At 41.7% G+C, this 26,128-nt stretch overlaps 2 protein-coding genes across 6 annotated transcripts; one reads left to right on the forward strand and one right to left on the reverse strand.

The window, feature by feature from the left end:
• Nucleotides 1–172: 172 nt before the first annotated feature.
• On the forward strand, nt 173–7,815 carry hsd17b3 (hydroxysteroid (17-beta) dehydrogenase 3). 3 transcript variants are annotated; one of them, XM_086206373.1, is made up of 12 exons: nt 173–460; nt 4,484–4,530; nt 4,744–4,819; nt 4,930–5,037; nt 5,154–5,221; nt 5,496–5,540; nt 5,633–5,667; nt 6,177–6,258; nt 6,386–6,451; nt 6,548–6,697; nt 6,859–7,029; nt 7,474–7,815. In XM_086206373.1, exons 1-11 carry the CDS (start codon nt 310–312, stop codon nt 7,015–7,017), a joined length of 987 nt encoding a protein of 328 aa, XP_086062499.1. In that variant the 5' UTR covers nt 173–309; the 3' UTR covers nt 7,018–7,029; nt 7,474–7,815. The 3 variants fall into 3 exon arrangements, with proteins under 3 accessions (XP_086062499.1, XP_086062498.1, XP_086062500.1); XM_086206374.1 differs by lacking the exon at nt 7,474–7,815 and having other exon boundaries at nt 191–284; nt 393–460; nt 6,859–7,464; XM_086206372.1 differs by lacking the exon at nt 7,474–7,815 and having other exon boundaries at nt 6,859–7,463.
• Nucleotides 7,816–12,191: 4,376 nt separating this feature from the next.
• Nucleotides 12,192–25,224, reverse strand: ercc6l2 (excision repair cross-complementation group 6-like 2). Of its 3 annotated transcripts, none has more exons than XM_086206376.1 (20): nt 24,963–25,224; nt 24,270–24,704; nt 24,042–24,158; nt 23,723–23,916; nt 23,486–23,579; nt 23,297–23,364; nt 22,960–23,167; nt 22,234–22,374; nt 22,036–22,152; nt 21,824–21,943; nt 21,677–21,748; nt 21,349–21,458; nt 21,009–21,104; nt 20,285–20,384; nt 19,805–19,957; nt 19,531–19,608; nt 17,203–18,109; nt 16,973–17,127; nt 16,104–16,261; nt 12,192–14,555 (listed from the first exon to the last, which is right to left on the reverse strand). In XM_086206376.1, the coding sequence occupies exons 2-20, from the start codon at nt 24,603–24,605 to the stop codon at nt 13,346–13,348; spliced, it is 4,434 nt and encodes a 1,477-aa protein (XP_086062502.1). In that variant the 5' UTR covers nt 24,606–24,704; nt 24,963–25,224; the 3' UTR covers nt 12,192–13,345. The 3 variants fall into 3 exon arrangements, with proteins under 3 accessions (XP_086062502.1, XP_086062501.1, XP_086062503.1); XM_086206375.1 differs by having other exon boundaries at nt 12,193–14,555; nt 21,313–21,458; XM_086206377.1 differs by lacking the exons at nt 24,270–24,704; nt 24,963–25,224 and having other exon boundaries at nt 12,194–14,555; nt 21,313–21,458; nt 24,035–24,160.
• Between the last annotated feature and the right edge of the window lie 904 nt (nt 25,225–26,128).

Genomic DNA, 26,128 nt, shown 5'->3' on the forward strand with positions numbered 1-26,128 from the left:
TTGTTGTGGAAATTGAATGAACAAATTATGTTTTTAGACAATTGAACTATCCTATGAACTGATTTGAATGTGTGTCTTTGTGTGTGTATGTGTGTTTCTGTCTGAAATGGGAGTGTCCTCTGGCAGGGTTAGTCCTACTCTCTGTCGGTCTTTATTTTTAGTGAATCACTCATCTCTGAATGTAATTCGTCCTCTCAGAGCAGGCACAAACACACACACACACACACTCACGTGCATACACACGTGCACACACACACAAACACACACACAGAAGAAGCTCAAAGGTTGTGTTTTCTATACCGGACAACAATGAATTTCATGGAATTGTTTTGTGTTACTCTGGGTGCTGTAGTTGTTCTCTACTATGGGTTAAAACTACTGCTCTTCGGCAGGATGCTTTGTCCAAAACTTTGGTTTCCGCTGCCAAAGTCCTTCTTCACATCCATGGGAGACTGGGCAGGTAAGCACGCGCGCATGTGTGTGTGTGTGTGTGTGTGTGTGTGTGTGTGTTTGTGTGTGTGTGTGTGTGTGTGTGCGTGTGTGTGTGTGTGTGTGCGTGTGTGCGTGTGTGTGTGTGTTTGTGTGTTTAACTTTATAAACTTTATGCTACTTCACTGTAGCTCATATTATGGCTAATATGCTAAACTTTTACTAGGTGGAATGCTTTATGTAATGAAAAAAAAGCCCCACACTTGTATTTATACAGGGGATTATTACATTCCCACCATCTTACATAGGCTACAATGATTTGTGTTCCATGTCAAGTGCCTGTGCATGGTGAAAGATACTTTTTAAAAGTTGTCTTTCCTGTTCTACACTTGTTAAGACTGGGAACTCTTACAAAACACTCCACTTGTTTGAACGCATAGTGGCAAGTTCTAACACTCCCAAGAAGCCACAAGTTCATATCTACACAACAGCAGCTTTAATTTGCACATTCATTTCAATGTTATCAATATTAAACTTTCAACATATCAACAAAATGAATGAACTTATTAAGTTTCTTTAATGCAGAAGGCAAGCTTTCACTGCCAATGTTATTATGAAGAAGTGATTATATTTGCTATGATAACTGGAGCAATGTTTCACTGGTGTCAGAGAAGTTAAAATGTTACCACAGAATAGCAATTAATTTCCTTCATGGGAAAAAAAGTAATTAAGGAGATAAAGGAGGAGACTGTTCCTTTTGCTAGCAGGTGCACGCATCAAACTATTAAAATTGAAAACAGTATCAGTGTGTTACACCTTAACGCGTCTATAGTCACTTCTCACTCACTATTCAGGACCTTCTCCCACTAAAAACATTCCCTTGCAGGTCCTCAAACAGTCTCACTGATTTCATTTACTTTGGCATCTTTGAATGGGTTATTCAGTCTCCCACTGTGCACAAGAAAGCCCAGTGAAAAACCCAGAATTTTGGGCTGAGTGTTCTTTTCTTTCAAAAGCTCATTTTCATTCCGTTCCGGAACACAAGCAAAACATCACCCAGAACAGTTTGTTCTCGTCTGTGTAATCCTATCCATATCCACTCGTTTGTCTTGGGACAATCTAAAATTCCTGCAGAGTTGAGTATACTTAGTTGTTAAAAGTGCACAGACGAGTAAATGGTGCATAAGTCACCGTGAGACGAGGTACATTTGAACTGAGAGCTTTCAGTTTGAAGTGGCTAGGCATGTTTCTGCTTTTTCACAATGTGTGTACGTGTGGAAGCTCGTCACAGCCTGCCTTAAACAAGATGCTATACCCAGCCAAGAAGAGTTGTAGCCACATCAAGAACCAACAAACCACCACTTAAGGCTCCTCAAACTTTGCAGTCATTTTTTTCACTCTTAAAAAAAATAAAACCAGCAACTACATTCCTAATCCATATACTCTCTCCATTCATGTTAAGTGCAAGACTAAAGTCACCCTTTTTTCACAAATTCCATGACGATTTTACAAAATATGTCCTGACAGACATAACATAATATAAACTTGAAGTGCTTCTGCAAGGGGTAACTCTAACAGATATAGAATTTAATACCATAGATCAGCAAATGTACAATAATACAACTGTCCATTCCCGCAAGGGTCATTCGTGGTACCAGTCCTTCCTGCCCCCAGGTTGAACTTTGGGAACCTGGTAATTTAATTCTTGTGCTGTAATTAAAGTTGCAAGCTCAGCTATAAGTATACAACTATTGTTGTACACCACATTAAGACAACGAAGTGTAATTTTGGTGGAAAGCAAACTATGTTTGTCCCTCTCTGTAACCACGAGGTGACGTGATGACGGTGAGGAGTACACCAAAGTGTGTTATATAGCCTACGCACCGTGCATGGTTGCAACATTAGTTACATCATACATCAAACAAGAAACTCAAAAACACCTTACATAATATGGGATTTCGAGACCAAGGGCTACTGTGCTAAAATAAAGAGCTCATATGGTTATACATTTAGCCACATTGCTCTGTTACACTGGTGCTATTCAACAACTTTATGAATGGAGCGACAAATGACGATTTTAGGCATTTGGACGAAGACATGAGAATGTAAAACACTGACAAAGAAGATGCAGACTTAATAACATGTGATTGTAGGATGTGGATGATAAGAGGAGCTGAAGCACAGAGTTATGCAGGGACCCATGTGGGCCCAAACTATCCCATGCAGGTCCAATTTATGGAGAATTGATGTTTTGCACCATTTGGTTGTATAGACTAGCAAATCCTCACTTGAAGAAGGAAAGGAAACCAGCGTGTTGAGTTTTTAAGGTGGACTGGATGTTGATGCTGTCATCCCAAGAATCAGTGCCCCAATCCCCCAAAGAGTAAGTTACAGTAGAATATAATTTTCCAGGATGATGTCAAGCATGGTCAGCACTTTCACCTCACAGCAAGAAGGTTCCAGGTTCCAGTCCTGGCTTGGGCACAGGATCTTTCTGTGTGAGTCTCCATGTTCTCCCTGTTCCTGTGTGGGTTCTCTCTGGTACTCCAGCTTCCTCCCACAGTCCAAAGACATCAAGAGGGGACGAGGCTGATTGATACTCTAAATTGACTGTAGGTGTGACTGTGAGTGTGAATGGTTGTCTGTCTTTGTATGTTGGCCCTGTGATGGACTGGCAACCTGTCCAGGGTGAACCCCGCCTCTCACCCGTTGACGCTAGGATAGGCTCCAGCCCCCCCCCCCCCCCCCCCCCCCCCCGTGACCCTTAATGTAGGAATAAGCGGAAGACAATGGATGGATGGATGGATGGATGTCAAGCGCAAGCACTGTCCACAACTACATAAGCTCTCTATCATATATCATAATAAATATATTGATCATTTGAAATATATACCATACATGTGGAGGTCACAGTTATCATGACCTTTGACCTTTGATCATCAAGATCTTTTCAGTTCATCAATGAGACCCAGTGGACATTCGTGCCACATTCATAAACAATTAACACACAAAGACATTAACAGTCAACTTCTGTTTGTGTAACTTTACATTTTTTTGTTTTGAAAATGACCTCTAAAGATCTACTTTCCTGATATCAGTAAATGTCCATGACAGGAGAAGCACACCACACCACGAGTGAGCCAACTATGAGCTCTGTCAGATATGAAGGTGCCCGATTGTTGAGGGCTTTGTACGTTAGAAGAAGAATCTTGAATTCTATTCTGAATTTAACATGGAGCCAGTGCAGAGAAGCCATTATAGTCTCTTCTACCAGTTCTAGTCAGCAGCGTTTTGGACCAGCTGGAGAGTCTTGAGGGACTTACTGGTGCAGCCTGATAGGAGGGAAATGCAGTCATCCAGCCTGTAAGTGACAAAAGCATGGACAGGTTTTTCTGCATCTTTTTAGAGACAGGATGTGTCTGATCTTAGCGATGTTACGTAAATGAAAGAAAGCAGTCCTGGAGATTTGTTTAACGTGGGAGTTAAAGGACAGATCCTGATCAAAGAGAACTCCTAGGTTCCTCACGTTAACAGAGCGAAAGTTGATTTATTTAAACGATGTTAGCTATTAAAAAAAAAACATTTTTTCATTTTGTCGAGACAAAAAAAAAAAAGAGTATGAACTTTTTTTTTTCATTACGCTCAGTTTGTTTACTCAAGTGAGCAAATGATAAGAAGTTACTGTAAATTTCTCCTTGCATCATAGCGATGTCTTTAATGACTACACAAATGGCAGCTCAAGGCTTCATCCTAAAGGTTACCCAGATGATTGAGATGTTTGAGCAAAGAGAAGAAAAATGCCTGTGATCTTAGTCATCAGTGACACGGGGAGATGGGAGTCAAGTGAGAGCTCCAAAACAACAAGTTCCTGTCTGTTCTCTAAAAAGTCTTTATCAGAGCTGAGGAACATACTGTTAGTACAGTCCGTTAGAGCCGGATGGGTAAATAAACACAATCCTGGGTGATCACATAGTATTGAGGCACAGGGCCCCCAGTGTTTTGAATAGGAAACTGCAAGGAAATGTTCATGGAATAAATCTCATCCCTGTTTCAGTGGTGACTGGTGCTTCTGAGGGCATCGGAAGAGCATACGCATTTGCAGTAAGTTGAAACAGTTTGCACGTGTGATGAATATTCCTACTCGCTGCAGAATAGTACAAAAACTTTGAAAAAAATGTCAGTTATCATACTGCACAACTGTTGACTTTTGTTTGATTGTGGTGTACTTTCCAGACCTTCTTACCTGCCCAGCTCAGCGTGCAAGTTAAATGTTTGGTTTTTTTTCTTTCTCCTGTCTAACTACCGCCAACCCAGCTGGCTGAACATGGGATGGATGTGGTCATCATGAGTAGGACCAAAGTGACTTTGGACCAGGTGGCCAAAGAAATAGGTAGGTCAATCTGTTCTGCAGCCAAAAAGGGAGACAAGTAATATCAGACAGGAAGTTATAGTGTAATGGCTGAAGAGCGATGTAGCACTGACTTCCTGTTCCCTTCATAGGTGATAGTACCGGGAGAAGGGTGAAAGTGATCGTCACAGACTTCGCACAGGGGAACGGCTTCGGTGAAATCGAGGAGCAGCTTAAAGACATGAACATTGGAGTTTTAGGTTTGACACGAGTTACATACTGTTACACCAAGACAGGAGGGGAAAAAAGGCATATTAGTGATGTTTAATGCTGTACTCTGCTCCACCATCACGCTATCAAACTGTGTCTGTACCAGTCAATAATGTAGGCACTCTGCCCAGCAACATCCCCTGCAAATTCCTGGAGACTGCGGAACTGGACCAGGTCAGTGGTGCCTCAGCACTTTCCTCAGTTAAATAATTCCATTTGCATCACCAACAATCAGTAACTGAATAAATTTAAAATCCAATTTCTTGTTCAGAGCTTCTCACAACAATAAATCTTCCTTGTTTTTTTTTTCTCTCAAAGAGATGTCAAAGAGGAAACCCCCTTTTCTTTTTCTTTTTTTTTTCTTTACAAAAAAAAATTGTTGTATTGTTGCTCCTCAATGCGTCCTTCCTCTTCCTCTTGACAGATTACTGATTATCTTTGCTTTCAGACAATAACAAGGGTGATAAACTGCAATGTGAAAACTATGGTCAAGGTAAGAATGTGTATCAACCTTTAACATTCAACTCAAAAAATAATCGAATGAAGTTCATCAACCTTTACATTCGTCTCAAATCTTTTCCACAGATGTGCAGAATAATCCTCCCAGGCATGGAGAACAGGTTCCCCTCCTAGAATTTCCTCATTATATGTAACACTCAAACATTCTCACATCATGTTCATGTCACTTAATGATCGAATTCATTACTGGACACGGGTAATTGGTTACGTCAAACATTTCAAACATTAATTAATAGACAATCAAACAAGCAGAATTCTGTATCATTCTCATGGATTTGAGAAAAAAAGTGTGATCAAAGTATTAGAAATCATAGAAATATGAAGCTATATTTTTTGTCCCTCAACAGTGAAAGGTCCTCATTTGATTTGGCTGTGGATAAACACTGATTGACAGTGAGCTGCAGGAATGACAGTCGTCATGCATTCGATTAGTTACTCCTCACTGAATGGAGGATTTTTAGACTGAATAAGAAATGTCCTCATATATAACTTCTACTATGATAACATAAATGATTCTAACATCCTAATAGCTTTTGTGTGTGTGTGTGTGTGTGTGTGTGTGCGCGCGCGCGCGTGTGTGTGTGTGTGTGGTTCTATTCTTGCTCTTCAGAGGTAAAGGGCTGATTCTAAATATTTCATCTGGTATTGCTTCCATCCCCTGCCCCCTCTACTCCCTTTACTCTGCATCAAAGGTGGGTCGAGCGTCACCTCCACGCCTCTAATGTCCTTGCTTCACAAATATTCATGAATATGTAGATGCTTTTGCACGTGACCACACTGATGTATGTGAGTGCACGTGTGCGTTTCATACCCTTGCAGGTGTTTGTGGAAAGATTTTCTCAAGGTCTTCAGGCAGAATACAGAGATAAAGGGATTATCATACAGGTACATTGAGACGCAACCTCTACGTCTTTGAAATTCAACATAAAGAAAATGGTTCGTTGTGAACTCTCCTTCCCTGTCTTGTTTTTGTTTACTCAGGCAGTGACTCCCTTTGGGATCTCCACTCGAATGACAGGTTACCTGCAAACCAGCACAGTGACTCTGTCACCACAAGCCTTCGTGAAGAGCTCCCTGCAGTATGTCAGAACCGGAGACAAAACTTACGGCAGCGTCTGTCACCTTGTCCTGGTAAGACTCCCCAGCACAACTATCTGACAGTGCCAATTAATGCCAATTAACATGGAAACAGACTGACGTGTCCTTGTGTGTGTGTGTGTGTGTGTGTGTGTGTGTGTGTGTGTGTGTGTGTGTGTGTGTGTGTGTGTGTGTGTGGGGATGTGCGCGTCCAGGGCTGGTTGCTGCAGACAATTCCTGTCACGATTCTCTATGCAGAGCCGATGCTATGCAGTATGCAGGACTATGTCAAGAAGAAATTATCTCTGAAGAAATCCAATTCCAGTGAAGCTTGTGAAAATGGAAAAAATAAAAACACTGGAATAACAATGTAGATGTTTTTAAAGGTAATAAAGATGAAAATGTACAATTAACAACTTTTTTTTGTTCATTTCTAATCTAACTGTGGTTATGTTGTAACCATGAGTATCATTTATAATATTTCAGTAGATTGACTCCTTCACTATTATAAAAAATGTAAAAATGTACATTAAACTATATTTTTTATTGTAGTTATATTAGAAGACACAAGGGGGCACAATTTAATGTCTCTGTGGCAATTTTGGATAAAATATTCATTGGTCTAAATGTGTTTTTTTTATTTACTCTATGGCTCCATGTATTTCATCTTATTTTACAAATTTACATCAACAGACTTTTTGGCTATATAATATTTGATGGATTTGTGTTTATGTCCCTTGAAATCTATGAATGTTGCATGCAAATGCATTGAACAGCTATATTGTTAAACTATATACATGAATATCAACATCAATTATTTTGTCTTTCAGAGCTGAAATGAATCAAAGAATACATCTGGTGTGTTATCCGCCTAACTGAAGGAGCTACCCTGCTCTGCTAGACATTATAAAAACACACACACGTTCTCTTACACACACACACACGCACACACACACGCACACACACACACACACACACACACACAAACGCATGCCTGTAACTGTCATTAGAATCGTCTCTGGTGGAGGAAACACTGGATCTGATGAGTACAGTAGCAGATGACTTCTCTGTGGTCAGAAAACCATTTGGGGGCAGAAAATAATGAATGAGTTTCTACTGGTTTCTTTTGGGAAATGAGAATAAATCTGGGACCTGAGTTTGCTCAACTGTGGCTTACAGGATGATGTACAGTGTTTAAATGAATGCGAAAAGGGTCGATGATACAGACGCAGACATGAACATCACGATTGAGACATCTGACCCTTAAGACTCGCTAATCATGTGTGTGTGTGGGGGGGGGGGGGGGGCTGGAGTGTTTAGACAAGCAGGAAGATCCTCCCAGGGAGCAGAGGTACAGGAGGGAATGGGAAGTGAGGCCTGAGAGAGAGAGAAAAGGGGCAGGGGGGCGGGGGGTCACAGTGACCCTAAGCTTAGATTATCCTGGCCTGCTCCAACTGTTTGCTAGAGCCAAGTATAAGATGAAGGATGGCTCACCATCACAGAATATCACTTGAAATGATATTTAGTAGAATTATTACAACATGTCTCTTTTTTTTAAATTGGACCCTAAAAAAATGTATTGACATTAGATAAGAAAAAACTTCATGGTTCATCTGATAAATCCAATGCTACTGTAACACTGACAGGCCTCATTGAAGTAAAGAATTAAAAAATTGAAAAAAGTAAAAAGTAAAGTAAGTGAAGTAAAAAAAAAGAAAAATCCCCAAATGTTCCTGTTTGTATCGTAATCATAAGGAATTGTATCCCATGTAAAACTCTCTAAAAAATTGTATTTTAAATATTTATAACTCACAAGGTTGACCTCAAAATAAAGCAAGGAGGCACGGTGGGAGGTGATTAGTTCTTCAGTCGGTCAGCTCTTCTTACCCTCGATGTTCAGCCTCCCGTCATCACAACCATTGTAAATCTTTTAACCTGCATTCACTATTTAAGCTTCAGCTTTTTCCTGCCACCCTACTGTCAGAGTTTCCTTTTGGGTCCAATAATCTGAAATGAGTGAAATACAGTCATAACAGCATGTTAATATTCACGCAAAAAATTCAAACGTTCCCTGTGTGGCTTTGATTACTGCAGCATTTAATACGGCCACTAGAGGGCACAATATTCAAAGATTTCAATCCTTGCACGAATTTGCAGCTGCAGTAGACAGAAAACACACACGCAAGCATTTAGGTGGTTATACGTGTTCCAGACAACTCCAGCAAGTGGTTTGTGTCACTGTATCACTGTTCAAGTGTGAACAGGGTCATTGTCGACTGGTATGGGATGTGTGCCTCCATAAGCTTTTGAACAACTCCTGTCACAGCTCGCAGGAGACAATCGGAGGTACAAACCACAGCAGGTTGGCGGGGTATTGAAGAACTTCTATTAGTTGTTGTATTAACATCAACAAAAACAAAAAATTGAAACAGACAGGAAGTTAAAAGAGTGAAAAAGGAAGTTCATTTGATAATAAAACACGTCCACTGACTGTCACTACTATCCATCACTGGGAGTTTCCAGGAGGTGTATTGTTTGCTGTTGTTATTGCTGCACCACTGTTGAAACTGTATGTATGTGTGTGTGTGTGTGTGTGTGTGTGTGTGTGTGTGTGTGTGTGTGCACCTGTCACCTGCAGCTGAAATGAGAAGTTTTTTATCCTTACTGCACAAGAAGCGGGGTTTTCCTCACCTCAGGTGCTCTGCAATTTGATGGGGCAGACATTGTGCCACCTTTTAATTTACAATTTTTCAAAGCCCCCTAACATCAAATGAGGTTCTCAGAGTTGGTAAGTTAATATTATGTCTCTCATAATGGTAGGTTATATTGCCAAGGTTCCTCCTTTGCCTAACATCAGAGTGGGAGACCATTTCTGCATCTCAGACTGATGGTTTTTACCATCAGTGGGATCATATTTGAGCACAAATATTCGGTGAAACTGGCTTTGACATGCTTAACACCTCCAGCAGATGAGAAATTCATTATCAGGGTCGATGGTGAGTCATTGTTTTCATCTGATGGGATGAGTGTGGTTGATGTGGGTGGTCAGGGCGCCATGTGCAGATTAAGTATGATTATGTGTTAAAGGTGCAATCTTTGAGGATGCCGCCTGTGTGTGTGTGTGTGTGTGTGTGTGTGTGTGTGTGTGTGTGTGTGTGTGTGTGTGTGTGTGTGTGTGTGTGTGTGTGGGAGAGAGAGAGAGAGAGAGAGAGACGCCTGTCCCCTCCCTGGACACTGCTTCCTTGTTGTCTAAGTAAACAGAAGGGTCTACAGAGGATCCAAGAAAAGCAGACAACCACCGCAGCCCACCCAGGAGCCAAGGTCAGGACCACTAACCTTCATATGCTAAACCCGCCCGCAAACAATTTTCCAAGTTGACCCCAGAGTTGAAACTTATTCACCTTTATTGCTCCAGGGAAATTCAATCCATCCTGATAATTGTTGATAAAGATCTAACACATTATAAAAAATATTTGAGGGAATTATCTGAAAGTAATAAAACACCACATGCCAATTAATCAAATACACAGTGCATTTTTGACTCCACATTCCCTCCAGTGTCTTTCAGGAATGCCTCATGATTGTCAGTATGACACACCATTCTAAATGATTGAATATTTAAACTAGCTGACATATTTATGTGTTGTAATTACAACCTCACCACACTTAGATTAATTATCGGCGAGGTGTTTTAGGGCTAATTATTTCTCACGGGAATAATAATACCTACCACTTCACTGTAGTCTTGGGTGGAGGTCTATGAAACCCGAGAAGATAATTCCAAACCTTCATCTTCCCCAGGCTGTCAAGGACGAGCTGCACTGTCAGCAAAGGAAAGCAAACGAGGAGGGGCAAAAGGAAGGATAACAAAGAATGAAATTTTTTTTGGGGGGGGGGGGGCGGGGGGCGAGAGATGAAGAGTTTCAAGGAGAGAGGTGGATGGTAAAGGAGGAAAGAAAAGGCCAGTGACTTGTCCGACAGCCCAGTGCTCACATATGGCTAGGCTTTGCTTGTATAGCCCCACTTCAAGGCAAAGGGCCCTGCAAACATAAACAGTAGAGGGGCTGCAGCTGGAGCGGGGAGGCAGCCGCTTGCTTACCGAGACCTCTCTACACTAAACAATGGATCAAGTGACGCACGGGCCTTTGGCAGTGCAACAGAGACGCAGGCAGCTCAGAAAAGCCTTTCTTCCGTACGTTTATATCTCCGCTCTCAATATTTACCTCATGGGGAAACACAATTTTCCATTCCTTTTGTCCCGAAAGGAGAAAAAAAACAGTGGACCTCCCTCTGTCACTTGCTCCCACCATCAAGACAAGAGGGTCACAGAGGACAAGTGTATTTATGAGCAAAATTTGAGAGGAAAAAAAAGGCTCTGTTCATGTTAGCTCAGCGCAGAATTAACCAGATTGTGTACACGTGGTTGGAGTGGATACATTTAGGTTTCACAGCTTTTTTCTTCAGAAAAAGTTGTTGATATTCACATGCAAGGTCTATAACATAGAGGAAACAAAATGAGGATTAGTCCCTCTTAATGTGTGCGTTAGTAAGCACGAGCGAATGTGTGTGTGTGTGTGTGTGTGTGTGTGTATGCGCGCATCTGTGTTATATCTCTTTTATGATGGGGCACAATGGGGAACGGAAGGGCCCAGGAGCCAGTGAATTAACCCAAATTACAGCTAACAGTTGCCTGGGTAACTGGATAGGAATGAGAAGCAAATGGTGTGTAATTTCCTAATGAAAGGGGAGGGGGGGGGGGTGTTTGGTGGTGGTGGTGGGGGGGTGTTCTGCTTCTTCTACTTTCTTTTTTTTCCCCCTAACATTTAGAGACCTCCTCAGCCTGTTACCGTAACAACACAAGTACTTTGAATCCTCATAATGTTGTTTGCTTGCTGAGTCATCTGAAAGTTTGTTTACAGGCTTTACATTCAATTGTGTTCCCTCATAAACACTTCTGATTCCCAGATTCAGATTACTGCTCTTACCCAGAGACTTAAAAGCTCCCTCTGTATGCACTTAGGTTCCTGATGGCTTTCTATGTGAGGAAACTTGAGCCACAGATGACTGGGGCCCGTATTGGCTCCAGGTCAGCCTGGGTCACAACTCATTCTCAGCTTTTTACTAATCAAATCAAACTAGGTGTCAAGAATCTGACTTCTGCAAATAAACCCACAAATTCAGGGCCGACTCGCTATTGCTCATGGTGACTATCCAGTTTATAAAGACACCCAAGTAGTGGCAGGAAACGTAAACACACTTCTCACCTTGCCCTTGTCACTAAGAGACAAGACGCTAATGGAAGACCTGGGAAAAAAACCAAAAACAAAATAAAACTTCATTTCCTTTGGTGGTGAACTGACCCCTGTGGAGGTGTGGAAAACTGCACCACATGGCATGTGATAAAATAAAATACAATCAGGCTTGAGACAGAGATCCTCGGTGGTGGGTGGCGAGACATCTTCCAGATCCTTAGCAAAATACTGCCGTTAGCTTTAAGGATAAGGGAGCTTTGCTTGCCACTGAGCCGTGTTAGCTAGCGTCCATTACTGTCTGAGTGTTGGCAAGCTTCTCTATTGTAAGTCAGAATGTTAAGCCTGTCTGCTATCTCTCTTAAACCCCACTACAAAAAAAAAAGGAGATAGAGATCTGCAAATCTAACTTGCGGGTTAAAATGAAGGAGAAAAAAAAAAGGACTTAGAGGGAAGGGTTCGGAAAGAGTGAAAGGGCTTTTTATTCTCCGATTTAAACAGGTGTGACAGATGTGTGGCCTGTGTGAAGATAGTCATGATCTACCACCCAGAAGGAGCAAATGCACACACGGTACTGCGGAGCCGCATGTCCTGTCGAGGCATGCACTCTTTCTCTTGTTTATTGATAGCTATCAGCACTTTCTCATTTTGGCTAAACAAAGCCCCAACACACACAGAGCAACTCTCTTTGGGGTTCAGCTAACCTCAGTGCAACAGCTGAAAGAGGTCAAACACACGGAGAGAGTTTTATTTTCCTAGTGTCTTTTTTAGTAATTTGATACAGAGCTTGAAAAACATTTGAAGACAGAAATCTTGGGCTGCTAATTGTTATTTCTCTAATAGCATAGCATCTTTCAGATTGATGGATATTTGAGCGCCGCTATTTTTAGGGTTATTTTCTAATGAACGGTATAGGAGGTACCACACAATCTATGTCCAATGTGAAGACCGGGGGGTCAGCGAGGGGTTCAGCGTGGGAGACAAAACAGCCATTAGGAACTTTATAGCAAGATCTCTGAAGGGCCACCAACAGTCCCGGGGTATCTGATGACTAATAGGCACAACCAGCTGGGTTTTCTTGTCAAACTGTCCACAAAACATCATATCAGGTGCACAAACACTCCACTTCTTGGAATTTATACAAATAATTTCCCCCTAAACACAGTTTATATTTCTTATTAACTTTATAGATCTTAGTCCTGTGATCAATCCAGCTGGCTTGTTCCCGCTCAGAAATCATTTCCGAAACATAAAGCAAATACAAAAGCTTTTCCTTCACAAAGAGATGTAAACTTAATTCATTTAACATGCAGGCAATCCATTGTTTTAAAACCGGAAATAAGAACAAGTTAAAACATGAAATTTCATAAAAATATACTAATAATATCTGTATTAGGAAAGGCTGCTCTAAATGTTAAAAAAAAAATTTAAAAAATAACACTTTAATAAGATGTTATTTCTTCCACAGAAATTTCTCATTAGGCTTCCAGAGACTTTTGCTCTCTTCCTCCGCAGGCAGAGTTTTAGCTGCAAAGTTTTTGTTTCTGCAAACCCTTTCCACTTCCTTCAGGTCAGTCAGTTTGTTGATACTCTCTTCGTTACCCTCGTTCAGGATGTCCCAGAAGTCTTTGCGACTGCCCTTTGGTGTTGCCTTGCGTGTAGGTGGTACATGTGACTCCTTAGTGGACAGAGAGTCAGAGTGAGTTGCTGGACCTGTGTCAGCATCAGCAGCAATTCTGGAGGGAGAGGGTGTGGCAAGGCATGTGCTTATTGACTGTGAGAAGGAAGTAGGTGGTGTTTTAGGGGAAGCCCCCCGGGACTTTGGTTTTAACAGGTCATCAAGGACTGAGGTGTCTCCTAACAGATCTGTTATGAGTGAACTGTGACTGGAGGTAGATGAGGCTGAATTTTTATTCAGCTCTTGAAAAGCTCCATTTGTCCTGGAAGAAGATTTTTGCTCCTGTTCTGTTCCATGTGCTGTGGGTTTAGACAATGTGGTGAGGCGACCATGGCTGACGTCTGGACAAGAAGGAGTATCTGTGACTCTGTGAAGCAGAAAAGCAGCAGCCTCCCCGGGCCCCAGACCACTGCTGCTGGCCCAATCCACACCAAGACCACCACCAGCTCTGAAGGCTCCAGAACTAGAAACACTACCCCTCTTTGTCCTCTTGTGTCTTCTGGCACTGTGAACTGTCTCTTCCTGCTCCTCTGACTCAGGACTTGGAACATCACTTAGAGGTTCTACTGCATTCTTCTGTGGGTTTGTTTGCTTTTTCTGGGGTTCTGGAACATAATTTTGGGGTTTATTTTGCTTTTTTTGAGGGACAGAATCATAAATTTGCATTTTTTCAGCCTTTTTCTGGGGTTCCGGATGCTTCTGATGATATTTACGCTTCTTGGGTTGTGCAGGATCCTTGGTCAGTGTATTGGTCTTCGTGGCAGCTGTATGAGGCACTACTTTGGTGGAAGATGAGGAGGAAGTCTGTTGTAAATCAGCTTGAAGATAGTTGGTGACCATGTTAGCCAGTTCTGGATGGTTCAGTGAGGTGTAATACTGCTGTAGCCAGGCCAGCCTCTGGGTTGAGTTGCATCTCAGAACCTCCAGGGCAAACTGGTGGACTGAAGGGAACTTGAATTTTGTTGCCATCTCCTCCAGCTGCTGCCTACACACAAATAAAAACAAAGCAACATAAAGCTGTGTGAAAATTTGCAAATCAACAATTTTATAATTAATAGAACCTGTTAAAAATCAAAAGAACGATTCAAGTGGCTGGAATTTAGCACATGTGAGCGAACTGTACGTTAGTATACTCTTTAAAAAGCCACAAAACTTACGCGCTTAATCAGACATTGTGCGGTTCTGCCAGGCCTAGCCCAAAATGAATAGTTCTCCACATATTCAGGCTTAAATCCAGACAGCCTTGCAGTATGAGGTGTTCTTTCTGAGCTCCTAGGCAGTCATTAAAACATTGGTCTAACCAGACTCAGGGACAGAAATACTTCAAAGTTGCTGGTGGCAAAGCAGCATTATGGTGGTGGTGTTATTATTCTCTGTGGCTTTTACTGGAAAAACAATAAATAAAAGTAGCGGCAGGAAAAGGTGTGTGTGGATTTCAATAACTAAACAGCGAGGGTAATTGAGGGGATATCAATATGACTAGTGTGTGTATTTTCACTCCCTGGTGAGCCTCCGGGCTACAGTCTTCCCCTTGGAGAGTGGGATTGGTGCCACAAAAGGTGTCTGTGTGTCTGTTTATGAGTGTATTTTGAGGGGTGGGGGGCAGCAGCAGAGGAGGTGATGATACACAACAGAGGTGTATATTGGAGCACCATGGGTGTGTTAGGAAGTGTGTGCACATCAGTGTGGGTTTTGGAAGTCCTTGGGCGATCATTATTGGTTTGTCTCGGGAGGGCTGTGGTTGTAAAGGGGAAAACTCCTGCCGTTCTGGGCCTGAACACAACTGGGTAATCTTTGGCATGATGATGGGGGGAAAAAAAGAAAAGAAAAAAAAAAGGTAGAAGGGGGAGCTCAGAGGTGGTCTCTATTTAAGCACCCACAATTCCTGAGGCCCAGGTGGGGGCGCTGAACACCATATCTGTGGTGAGTTTTGGCCTACTTCCCTACACTGCCAGGAATTCTTTTCTTCCCTCCCCACAACCCTCCACCCCCTTCCCCTTGGATACTCCAGGAGTCTACCCATCACTTATTTTTGTTCCATACTGCCCTTACTTTAACCTCTTATTGAATATCCATCATATTCTTTTTCCCCTCTGCTTATCTGCTTTATGCTGCCGGTTCTTCTACTACTGTAAGACTCGTTCCCCTTAGACAAAAACACCCATGAACACTCGCTTACACCTGTTGGTGCACAACTTCGTCTTTAACTTTAGTGACTTTATGTTATCTCTGCCACAAACTCAACCCGGCAGAGATCAAGCAGAGGTGCTTGAACATCATTCAGTTGGAGCTTGCGTTGAAAAACAGGCTGGAGCAAAAAATAAAAACTACAACAGGAAAACGGTCACTGTCCTCCATGCTGCTTATGCTGCAGCTACCAAAGATTGTACACAAGCACAAGATTGAACATGCGTTTGTGAACGTGATACACTAAAAAGGTGTGAGTAACAATGATCAGCTACATTCATGGGGTTACACGGGTCTGAAAACCAGCAGTTGGTGTGTCCACTATAGAGGAGGGGTATCACCGTACCTGCGCATGGCCTGAGGAGTCTCCCCGATGATGAAGGTGGTGTTTCCGGTGTGGTGAACGCTGTTGCTGCTGAAGGTGACAGGATGATCCACACTGAGCTGCTCTGGTGTGACAGGGGCAGGGCCTGGCTGACTATCTAGTGGGCTTGATGGCAAACTCTGGATCAATCAAACATAAAAGAGGAGTTATTTCTGTCTTGGCTGTACATTCCAACAGGCTAAGGATTCCTTTTTTTGTGTGCAGAAGGTTATATTTTGTGATATTTTATCAAAAACAACACTGATATATTTCTGCGAAAACGGTAACCTTTTTGGAAAACAGCTGCATATTTACACAAACACACACAAACAGGGGAATAGCACAGCAACATTATCATTACTTTGAGTTCTGCATCACGCTGCCAGAAGCAATACACCCACCCCCCTTTTTTTTCAGGTCTGTTTTTCATCTCCATCCACTCCTGAGGCAAAGATCTGCCTCTTTAGCAGCTAACTGCTCCACTATGTCCACCAGCTAGTTGCTCCATGTATCTGTTTAGTACAGAGTAGTTAGTTACCACAGAAAACAGTCTGGCATGTCCTGTCTCAGACCTTAAAAAACAAAAACAGTTAAATGCTCCATTAAGTTTCACTGAGAGCAGAGCGCCTGTAAGATCCTAAGTATATTTAGGAGGATGAAGGAAAATAAAGTATCAAAGCCTGAAATTTAGATAAAGATATTTGCGAACCATTTCTTTGAAAATATATAAGATTGTGTGATAAATATAAAAGGTGATTTAAACTCAACACAATTCTGGACTTGTGTTGCATCAGATTCTACAAATATAGTACCTGGAAGACTGGACAAGCTTTAAGGGAGTGTGTATTTACCTCATGGGGGTTGAGAAGATGGTTTGCTGGCAGCTGAGAATACATCTTGTGCTTAAACACGTCTCTGACAGCAGCTCTACTGATCAGCTCCTCTGCTTTGCTCCCACCCACGACCCGCTGGTTAGAGTGGGTATGCAGCACCTCGTCTACACCTCCTTTAATCATGAATACATGTGTTGTAACAGCTTCTATTCACACACTTTTGGTTTGGAGGAAAAACAAGAACTTACCTAACACACGGTCAATAGTTCCATCCTTTCCTTTGGATGCCGGAGATGAAGTTTGGGATATTCTAGTGGGTCTCTCAGTGCTTGCTGTTGTTTGCCCATCTTTTAGGAGCTTAATTTTGGATCTGTCTTTCTGTGGGGTCATAAGGTGACCTCCTCTAGATCTCCCCTTCTTAACAGGACTGGGTTCATCCTCTGAAGACGTAAATGTCTCGATGTCTTCTGTGAATTTAAACCTAGCCTGGTCTCTTACAAAAGCATCTTGCCTTCTTCTCTCACACCCTGCTTGTCCTTTAAAAGCCTCTGTAACTGCCTCCATTTCCAAGTCCTCGGATTCATCTGAGCAACCGTCAAAGTGGCGTGTTCTGGGATCTATAGTTTTAAGTGTTTTGGATTTCTTTTTATCTGGTGAGGAGGAGCCATCGCTCTCCTCATCCTTTATCATTTCCTTATACATCCTTGCTTTCTGGTCGGGCTGCTTTCTCATAGCATCACTCCTCTCTTGCCTTCCACCGTCTCCAGTCTCTGTCACTTTCTGCCCTAATTGAGGGTAACAGACGGCATTATCGGCCTTATTGAGATCCCCTTTAGTGTCTCTGATAGAAGAGATCTCTTCAGCCTCCGAACTACAGTCCCCTTCTCCTAACTCCAGTTTTGCCTCCATCCTTTGGAGCAGTCTGGAGAAGCCATGCTGGAGCAGATTCATTCGACCAGGACTCGTCTCTGAATTCCCGCTCCTTGTACCATCTGCTGCACTAGACTCTGAGGCCTTCCTCTTAACTCTCTGCCCCTCCTCATCTTCTTCACTTCCACTGCTGAAGTCCAGCACCCCTCTGGGACCCATTGGTCCATGTCTGTTCTCCCGAACGGGTTCTCTGTTCGGTTCGTCAGCATTTGTAAATGGAGGTTCCTTCAATGAAAAAAAGACAGTACAAACATGATACAAAAAAGTAGTACAAGAACAAGGAATTACTATGAAAATATCAAATGCTGAGCTGTAAAATGACACAATAGCCTATACATGATCCAGCACTTGTGTTCGTGCCATCTCTCAGTCGACCAGCCTATGGGAGAATTCACTGTAGAAATAGAAAAAAAGCCCTATGTTTGTACGAGTAAATCTGAATTAAATTCAATAAGACAGCTGCTCCAGTTATGATGTAATACGCGGAAAACACAGTCACGAGTCCCTGAGCTTATTTGAATGGGGACCACCAACAGTGATTGTGATTTCATAAAACATTCTCACAGGATGGCTTTCCACAATTCTACAGAGATTGAGTGCGAGTGGGTGCTTACATGCCACAAGCCTCTTTCTGTGCGTGATAAGGCACCCCAGTGTATTCTTCCTCATGTTTTCAAAATTCTAAAAAGGCCTCAGCGGAGCAGCAGCTCTCTATTAAAAAAAAAAAAGAAAAAAAGAAGAAGAAAGGAGCAGAGCTGGGAACAAGATGATAAGGGTTATCATTGTGTAAATAAATAACAGAAAGGCAGTTTTCAGTGTGGTCTGTTTCCTCCATCAGGACACAAGGTAATTACATCACACTGTTTCACACACAGCATCCAAGAGGTACAAAAGGATTCATTTCTGCATTGCGTAAAATGTTGATTGTTTTGTTTTGTTTTGCAAAATACATAAAGACATTCTCCACCTCCTCTTCAAATATTGGAAACAACTGAATCCAAACAGGAGGAGCTGTTGTCAGCCACAATTAGAATGTCAAGTTTTCAAAATGGGAAACATGTAACAAAAAAAACAAAAAAATCAAGACATTCAAGTACAAAAACAATCTGCTTTCAATCCAAATCATCAGTCTACATCACTTTCTGTTTCACTACTTAAACACATGCAAGTAAGTAAGTTTGAATGTTTTCTATGTTCACTTTTTCATCTTGGAAAGCAACAATTTGCCATATGAATGGACAATGGCCTGGAGTTAACCACAGCTGCTGCAAGGAAACTGAAACCTTTACAGTGATTCTGTCACCAGAGTCTATATAATCTCCTTTTCACATTAGTGTAACGTATTTTAGTTGCACAAGGAGGAGTAGCTTTTTTTCCCTTGATGTGCATTTCTTTGTAAAAACGAACCACTTCGAGAGGCCAGGAGAAGTATGACATACGGAGTAAGGAAGACAGCAATAGTCAAAAAAACGCAGGCAAACTCGGTTGTCTGACAGACAGGAAGGCCCAGGCCCCTGTGTGAGGTATCCCCTCTTTCACATGGGAATGGGAGGATCAGTGGGCCACTTGGGAAAGAAGACAGAGTGAGGGATGAGAAAAGTGAGCGCCCAGGGTTCTGGGTCTCTGAGAACAGCAGAGTTACTCACGCCATCTCTCTTCGTCTCCTCCTCCTCGCCTGTGTGTGTGCTGGTTGTCATTACACCGGCCTCCACTTGTCCTTCTCGCTGGAAGGAAGAAGAGAGTCATACTTCATCAAAACATTTCATGATATAACCAAATGATGTCATAGTAATGAGCAGCAGACATAATCTTTAAGTTTCATCAAGGCTATTGATACGCTCTGGGAGTTACAAGATGCCTTTTCATACTTTAATAAAACTGAGATTGTTTGTCAATGTGTATATTCCAATTCAATCTCACCTCTAGTATCTTGTGGGTGAGGCAAGTCCCTTGGATCTGCAGTCTGAAGAGGTTTTTGATCCCAAACAGCTCCCCCTTATGGAGGCCGTGGCCCTGCACAGCCTCAAAGTATCGCCGTGCACTCTCCTCACCAACAACAGAGCTCTCCAGTTGCTAGAATAAAAACAAAATATAAATTATGATATAAAAACAAATGTGAACAAGCGCAAAGATTTTAAGCTTTTGCGCTCCTCAAATGCAAGCATGTGTCTATCAAACATCAAAAGTCATACATTCTATGGTGATATAGAAGAAGAAAATAGTCTAACTTGTTTAATAGCTGTCATGTGATTTGTGAAAATACCAATACACCACCGTTCCTAAAGGCAAATAACTGCTCCAGGAGTATTCATGCTACTGGGAAGTGGAAGAAATCACCTCAACATCCCAAGTTGCCGGTGCACTTGGAGTTGCATGCCTGAACAACAACTTTTCTGGTACCTGTTTGTAAACTTGTCGGAGGTAGATAACTTCCTCCACAGTCCCCAATGAGATCAATCTGAGGACAGTCACATCCCTGCACTGGCCAATGCGATACGCTCTGAGGAGACACACAGGATTAGTACATGTGCACACCCACATATCTTTGGTATATCAGTGTTTGTCAACACATGGTAGGACTGTAACAGCGCTTTAATGAGCCACAAAATGCGTTCAAGTTTTGTGGTGGAATTTTTTTTTTCCCTGACGATAGAAATTCAGTATTATTCCCCAAAAAATAATGGGAAGTATATGTTCAAGTCATGTGAAATTTACAAGAAAAAAAATCATAAATGCTTATTTCTATAAAAAAAATGAATAAATATCTGACTTCAATCAGAATATCAATTTTACATGTTCCGTTTGGCTTAACAGGCTGCAGACAACATTAGGCTGTGGTGGCAAATAATGGAAAAGATTTCCATAATGGCAGGGGTGTCGGAATTCATGACAAAATTCAAATAGATTATCAGATTAGAATAACATACATTAGGCAGAATAATATGAAATCTTTGTTTTTAAATGGTCTCAGTTGAAAAGTTTGAGAAACAATGTTTTGTAATGGCTGTGTTTGTGCATAGTATCATTCGTAGTAGCTGATCACACTTAGCAAAGAATATGCCCGACAGAGTATATAATAATACTAAATTGTGAAAAAATGCCATTAAAAGCTGCAGCAACATACCTATCAATGGCCTGGAGGTCATTGGCTGGGTTCCATGTTGGGTCAAACAGTACCACCACATTGGCTCCGACAAAATTTAGACCAAGACCACCCGCCCTGGCGGAACACAGAGTCAGTTATTCCAGATTCAAGAAAAAAAATATTGGCCTGGAATAGAAATAAATCTTTCCATTAAGCCTAAAATCAGTGTAGCCTTTATTCTGTATGAAAGCGTCATTGAGTTATAACATACATCGAGTATAAAGAACAAGAAAAGGCCACACTTCCAGTTAAAGACATATAATTATTGTTTTTGCAGACTAACATGGTGGAAACCAGGCAGAGGTTGATGTGAGTGGACCTGTTGAACTCTCGGACGATCTGGACTCTCTCTTTGGCTTTGGTGGCTCCATCCAACCTGCTGTAGTCGAGCCCCTCTGCCATGCAGTAGCTCTCCAGCACATCTAACAGCTGTCAGGTTCCAAACAAACAGTCAAGAAGGATTTAGAACACATGGAAAATCTGACTATGCCGACCCCCCTTGAAATCTATCATGTGAATGTACTCTTTGTATGTCAGACAGAATGCAGATCCTACACAAACAAACATAATAGAAAACATACAGTAACGTAATATTTTGAGCGCGTGTTTGTAGATACACTGGCAACATAAAAGTGAAAGCTCCTCACCTTAGTTGAGAGTGAGAAAAGAAGGACTTTATCTCTCCTTTGCAGATAATATTTGAGCAGCTTCTGCAGAACCTGCGAGGGAAAATTCAGGATTAAATACAATACAATAAAAGAGCCTGCAACGAGCAAGTGACGAAGGAGCTGTACCTTCATTTTACCACTGTACATGGGGTCTGACAGGGCCTCAAATGCTGCATCTTTGCACCTCTGCACGAATTCTGGAATCTTCTGGAAAACCTTTTGACAAATGGCCCTCACATACTTTTCCTTGGAGAATAAATGAGCTGCGTCAGTTGATAACACTGAAGCTTAAATGATTTTCAAACTGAACTACTTGAGTTTTGTCTGCATGATTACACCTGTTTCTTGCTGGTTCCTGCTGTGGACTGTAATAGTGCTACATGATTGGAAACCTTCCTCAATATGGCCAAATAACTGAAATACAGCGACTTCATCTGCGCACCTTCTGAGTTCGTCTGAAAGAGAGGAAGCGCGGCGTTATTGACAGGTCCGATTATTTCATCCCATATATGGTGGTACCTCAGGGGTGAACCGACTTTATAGCAGCAGCTCCTTCGGGTGCGTCTACTTCCGCAGTCACACTTCTCTGACGACCTCAGCAGTAACGTCACATCTTCAGTGTCCAGCACAGTCTGATATACCGTCTGCTGAAAGTCGGTCAGAGAGCAATACACCACCTGGGACAAACACACCAACACATCTCTTTGAGGAATACCGATCAGCAATAGGAGACCTAAACAAGACTTTTAGCATTTCTGAATATCAGCCAATAGATATGAAAGAGACCTGGACCTAATAGAGTGCCGCAGGGATTATATAATATTTTAGGCTGAACTTGAAGTGTAATTTTGGATTTGATTTGCTTTTCCCAAGATCATTTTCACAAATGCACACCACTTTTATGATTTCTGAAGCGTAACTGCAATATCTACAAGTGCACTGCTAACGTTACGCAATGGGTGAACTACGCCGCAGATGCGTGATTTCAATGCCACCACAACTAGCATTGCGTTTCTTCTCAGTGATGGTGCTTAATGTTTGCGATAACATCTGCAGTTTCTTTCAACCACTAGTTAGCAACATGCATCTTAATGAGATAACTGCTTTGAAATTTAAACATGTGGTAAACTATAAACAGACCACGTTTCAGGCATTTAAGCAGAAAATCTCTTTAAAATGTTAACTTACTCCCAGGTTTTAGGACTCATAGCTGTGCCACTCTATTAAAATGATTCAGTGTGCTTCGACTCAACCAGTCCTACCCTGTCATCCTTCTTAGGCAGTTGTTCCTTGATCAGAGCTTTAGTTCTTCTCAGGAACCATGGGGATATCTTCCTCACAAGGACTCTGACCATCTTTCTCCCTGTCGCTAGGGCGCGTTTGGTGGCACTGTGTCTCTGACTTTGCTCGATCGGATCTGCAAACTTGTTCTTAAAATGGCCGATGCTGCCCAGGCAGCCAGGTACGGCCCTGCATGGAATAACAGAAATATTACACAAATCAAAGGCTATTTGTCATTTCTCCCCAACACTGAGGACGTGTCTGAAACATTCTTTTCATAGATAAATGATGTAATAAATCAAAAATCTCTAAACCTACCAATCCATGACACACCACAGTTCCTCAAGGTTGTTTTGTAAGATAGTACCAGTGAGGCCTATCCTGATCTGACAGAAAAAATGAAAAGATTCTGATTTCTCCACCATCAGAAAATCCTCCCAATCATCACTAGACACAAACTAGTAATAGTACGCAACAATACAAATATACAAATAAAAGCCCTCTGACCTGACATTTCAGATCCTTCATTGCCTGAGTGATCAGGGAGTTTGGATTCTTTATCTTGTGAGCTTCGTCTACAAACACAGCACACCATTCTATGCTGCAGGGAAGGCAGAACCTCTTCTAGTCAAAGGGTTCTCATAACAGCTCAAATAGCAAACTCAGTGACGAAGAATTAGCCAAATCATATGGAAAAAGAAAAACATGTAATTTGTTAAAAAAAAAAAAAAAAAAGGTGCTTACTTATTAAACTGATCGAGACAAAGGCGAAGTGTCTCATAGGTGGTGAGAGCGATCTCAACACGACCCTTTTTAATTCGAGAAAGCTCCTCCTCCTTCCTGAGCCCATGGACCACAACACACTGGAAGTGACCCCATGTGTCCAGTTCATCTTTCCAGTTATAAAGCACCGACAGGGGAGAGACAACCAGGAACACCTGGAGCGCATCACAAGGTGTGGCATGTTGATATTTGCAGGTTTAGAGAACACTTAACCTATGAATGATTTGTTATTTTTAGGTGATTTTTACACTTTGATGTCAGCCTCACACTTACGACTCACTTTACTGGGTTTACGATAGTTAGAGGGTATCTGACTCTGAAGAAACTCAGGCTTGTTGTTCTCAATGTCCTCCCACGTTCCTGTTTTGTGCAACACTGCAGCAAGGAAGCCAATAACCTATGACAAAAGTGGAAAGCATACAATAAATGGCATCATGCAGAGCAAACACACAGCACACAACTTCCCATCTACCTAAAACAAAGGTTTCACAGCTGCTGTGCTTTTTACCTGTACGGTTTTTCCCAGGCCCATGTCATCCCCCAGGATGCACCCTCGGGAATGGATATAGTTGTTGTAAATGAACCTCACACCTTCCCTCTGGTAATCCCTCAGGTATCTGTTGATGGTGTAGGGGACTTTGTCTCCACCAACACCACACAGCTGTAGAGGAGAACGTACCCTGGTATGTCCCGCATTGCGAGAAAATACTGGTTTTTCCTGGGCAAAGTGATCTGAATCTTTTGAAGCTTCAGCTGCAGCTTCCTCCTCCTCCTCTTCCTCTTCTCCTTCTTTCTCCTCCACATCTTTAGGATGATCAGTAAACACCACTCTGGCAGAGGTCATTATAGTGAGGGGCAGAGGTCAGTCTGTGGATGGTTGATGAAGGCACAGTGTCATCTCTAGAGTCAGGAGCCAGACAACAGTCAACTTCACGCCACGTTGCTGTGAAAAGATGAAAAACCGTTATTAATGGATCATTTACACAATCATTCTTTCAGGCAAGCATAGCGGAAGACTTCTGCACCAATAAACTATATATTATATCAGTTTGTCCGTTGTAAAAAGTACAAATTATATCATTCATCAGGGTACTTAAATAACGTTAGGTAGTGGTTTTTAATTCAAAATGACATTAAGGATTTGGACAAATTAATTGCCAGCTTAATGGTTTAATGGTCACGTAAAATATGCTTAACAAACCTTAATTATGTGAAGAGGAAGAATCCAGTAAAGTTACAGACGTTCAGTCCTCCAACGGTCTCTTCTCCCTTTGGAGTAGCAGTAGCTAGCTAGCTTGATTAGCTAGCACGCTGCAATAAAAGAAAACGCAATTTTTTTTCTCATAAAACACACAACTGAAGTCAAATTAAAATACAGCCTCCAGGGTAGGGATATGCCTCGATTATGTTCGTTTATCCCCCGTTCAGGTCTCTCCCGAGTAGAAGCAGCCGGTCTACTCTAGCTTACTTATCTATTTGAACGGACAGTCGCACTTTCGACACGCATCCTAGTGTAAATCTACGGGTTTATGAAGCTGCAGCACACTTTTTCAACGCATTTCATGAATATTTCAGAGTGAATGGTGCATCAATTTTCTTATTTTTTTCACATATCATCATAGATGTAAAAATTCCCAATTGAGGAATTGTGTTGAAAGTGCCGTAACGAAATCAAATATTCTTTAATTAAAGTTTTGTTGAATCTGGCATTTAAAAAAATGAAAAGGGATGTAATGATTTATTTCATACCTACAACTATTTAAATTGACATTAAAATGACATTACTTGATAATACATTTATTTTGTAAACTTTTCAAGAGTATTAAAACTCTTTTCTTCTTTTTTAAACAGGTTCACATTGTGAAATGGTCTTTGGCGGATCTTTGCTCTGAGGGGGGTCCAAAGACTACTATTTCATTTGGCACTTTTATGGTGCTCATTCCTCGTGTGCATTATAATGAACATTAACTTTTCAATGAGCTATTAATTAAAATTCTCTTTGCAATACTGGAACAGCGCTCTAACTTCATGATATTTAGAAAAGTAATATCAAGGAATGGATACATGTTGTTAGCCTCTTCGCATAATCGAGATATCTGCCCTAACTCACTCTCCTAAGGCTGCTGAGTCACTTTGCCTTACTGGCTCAGTTTGGCCAAAACATGACTGAGGCAATGATGCTATGAGGCTAACGATGTTTGTCTTCCGGTTTGATATGATAGATGAATGAATAAACTTTAAACTTGTCTGTTGCAATGCAAAGCAGATTTATAAACACTGTCACACAGTCAGTTCTCCTTCCCCGATTTGACTTTCCCTAAACTTTGGCTGTGGCAATCCAGATGAGGCACGATTAGGTCCGCTTCT

The sequence above is a fragment of the Aulostomus chinensis genome, chromosome 6 (genome assembly GCF_037954235.1).
Source record: "Aulostomus chinensis isolate RoL2024-O1b breed Wild chromosome 6, RoL_Achi_v1.0, whole genome shotgun sequence".
Taxonomy (NCBI): domain Eukaryota; kingdom Metazoa; phylum Chordata; class Actinopteri; order Syngnathiformes; family Aulostomidae; genus Aulostomus; species Aulostomus chinensis.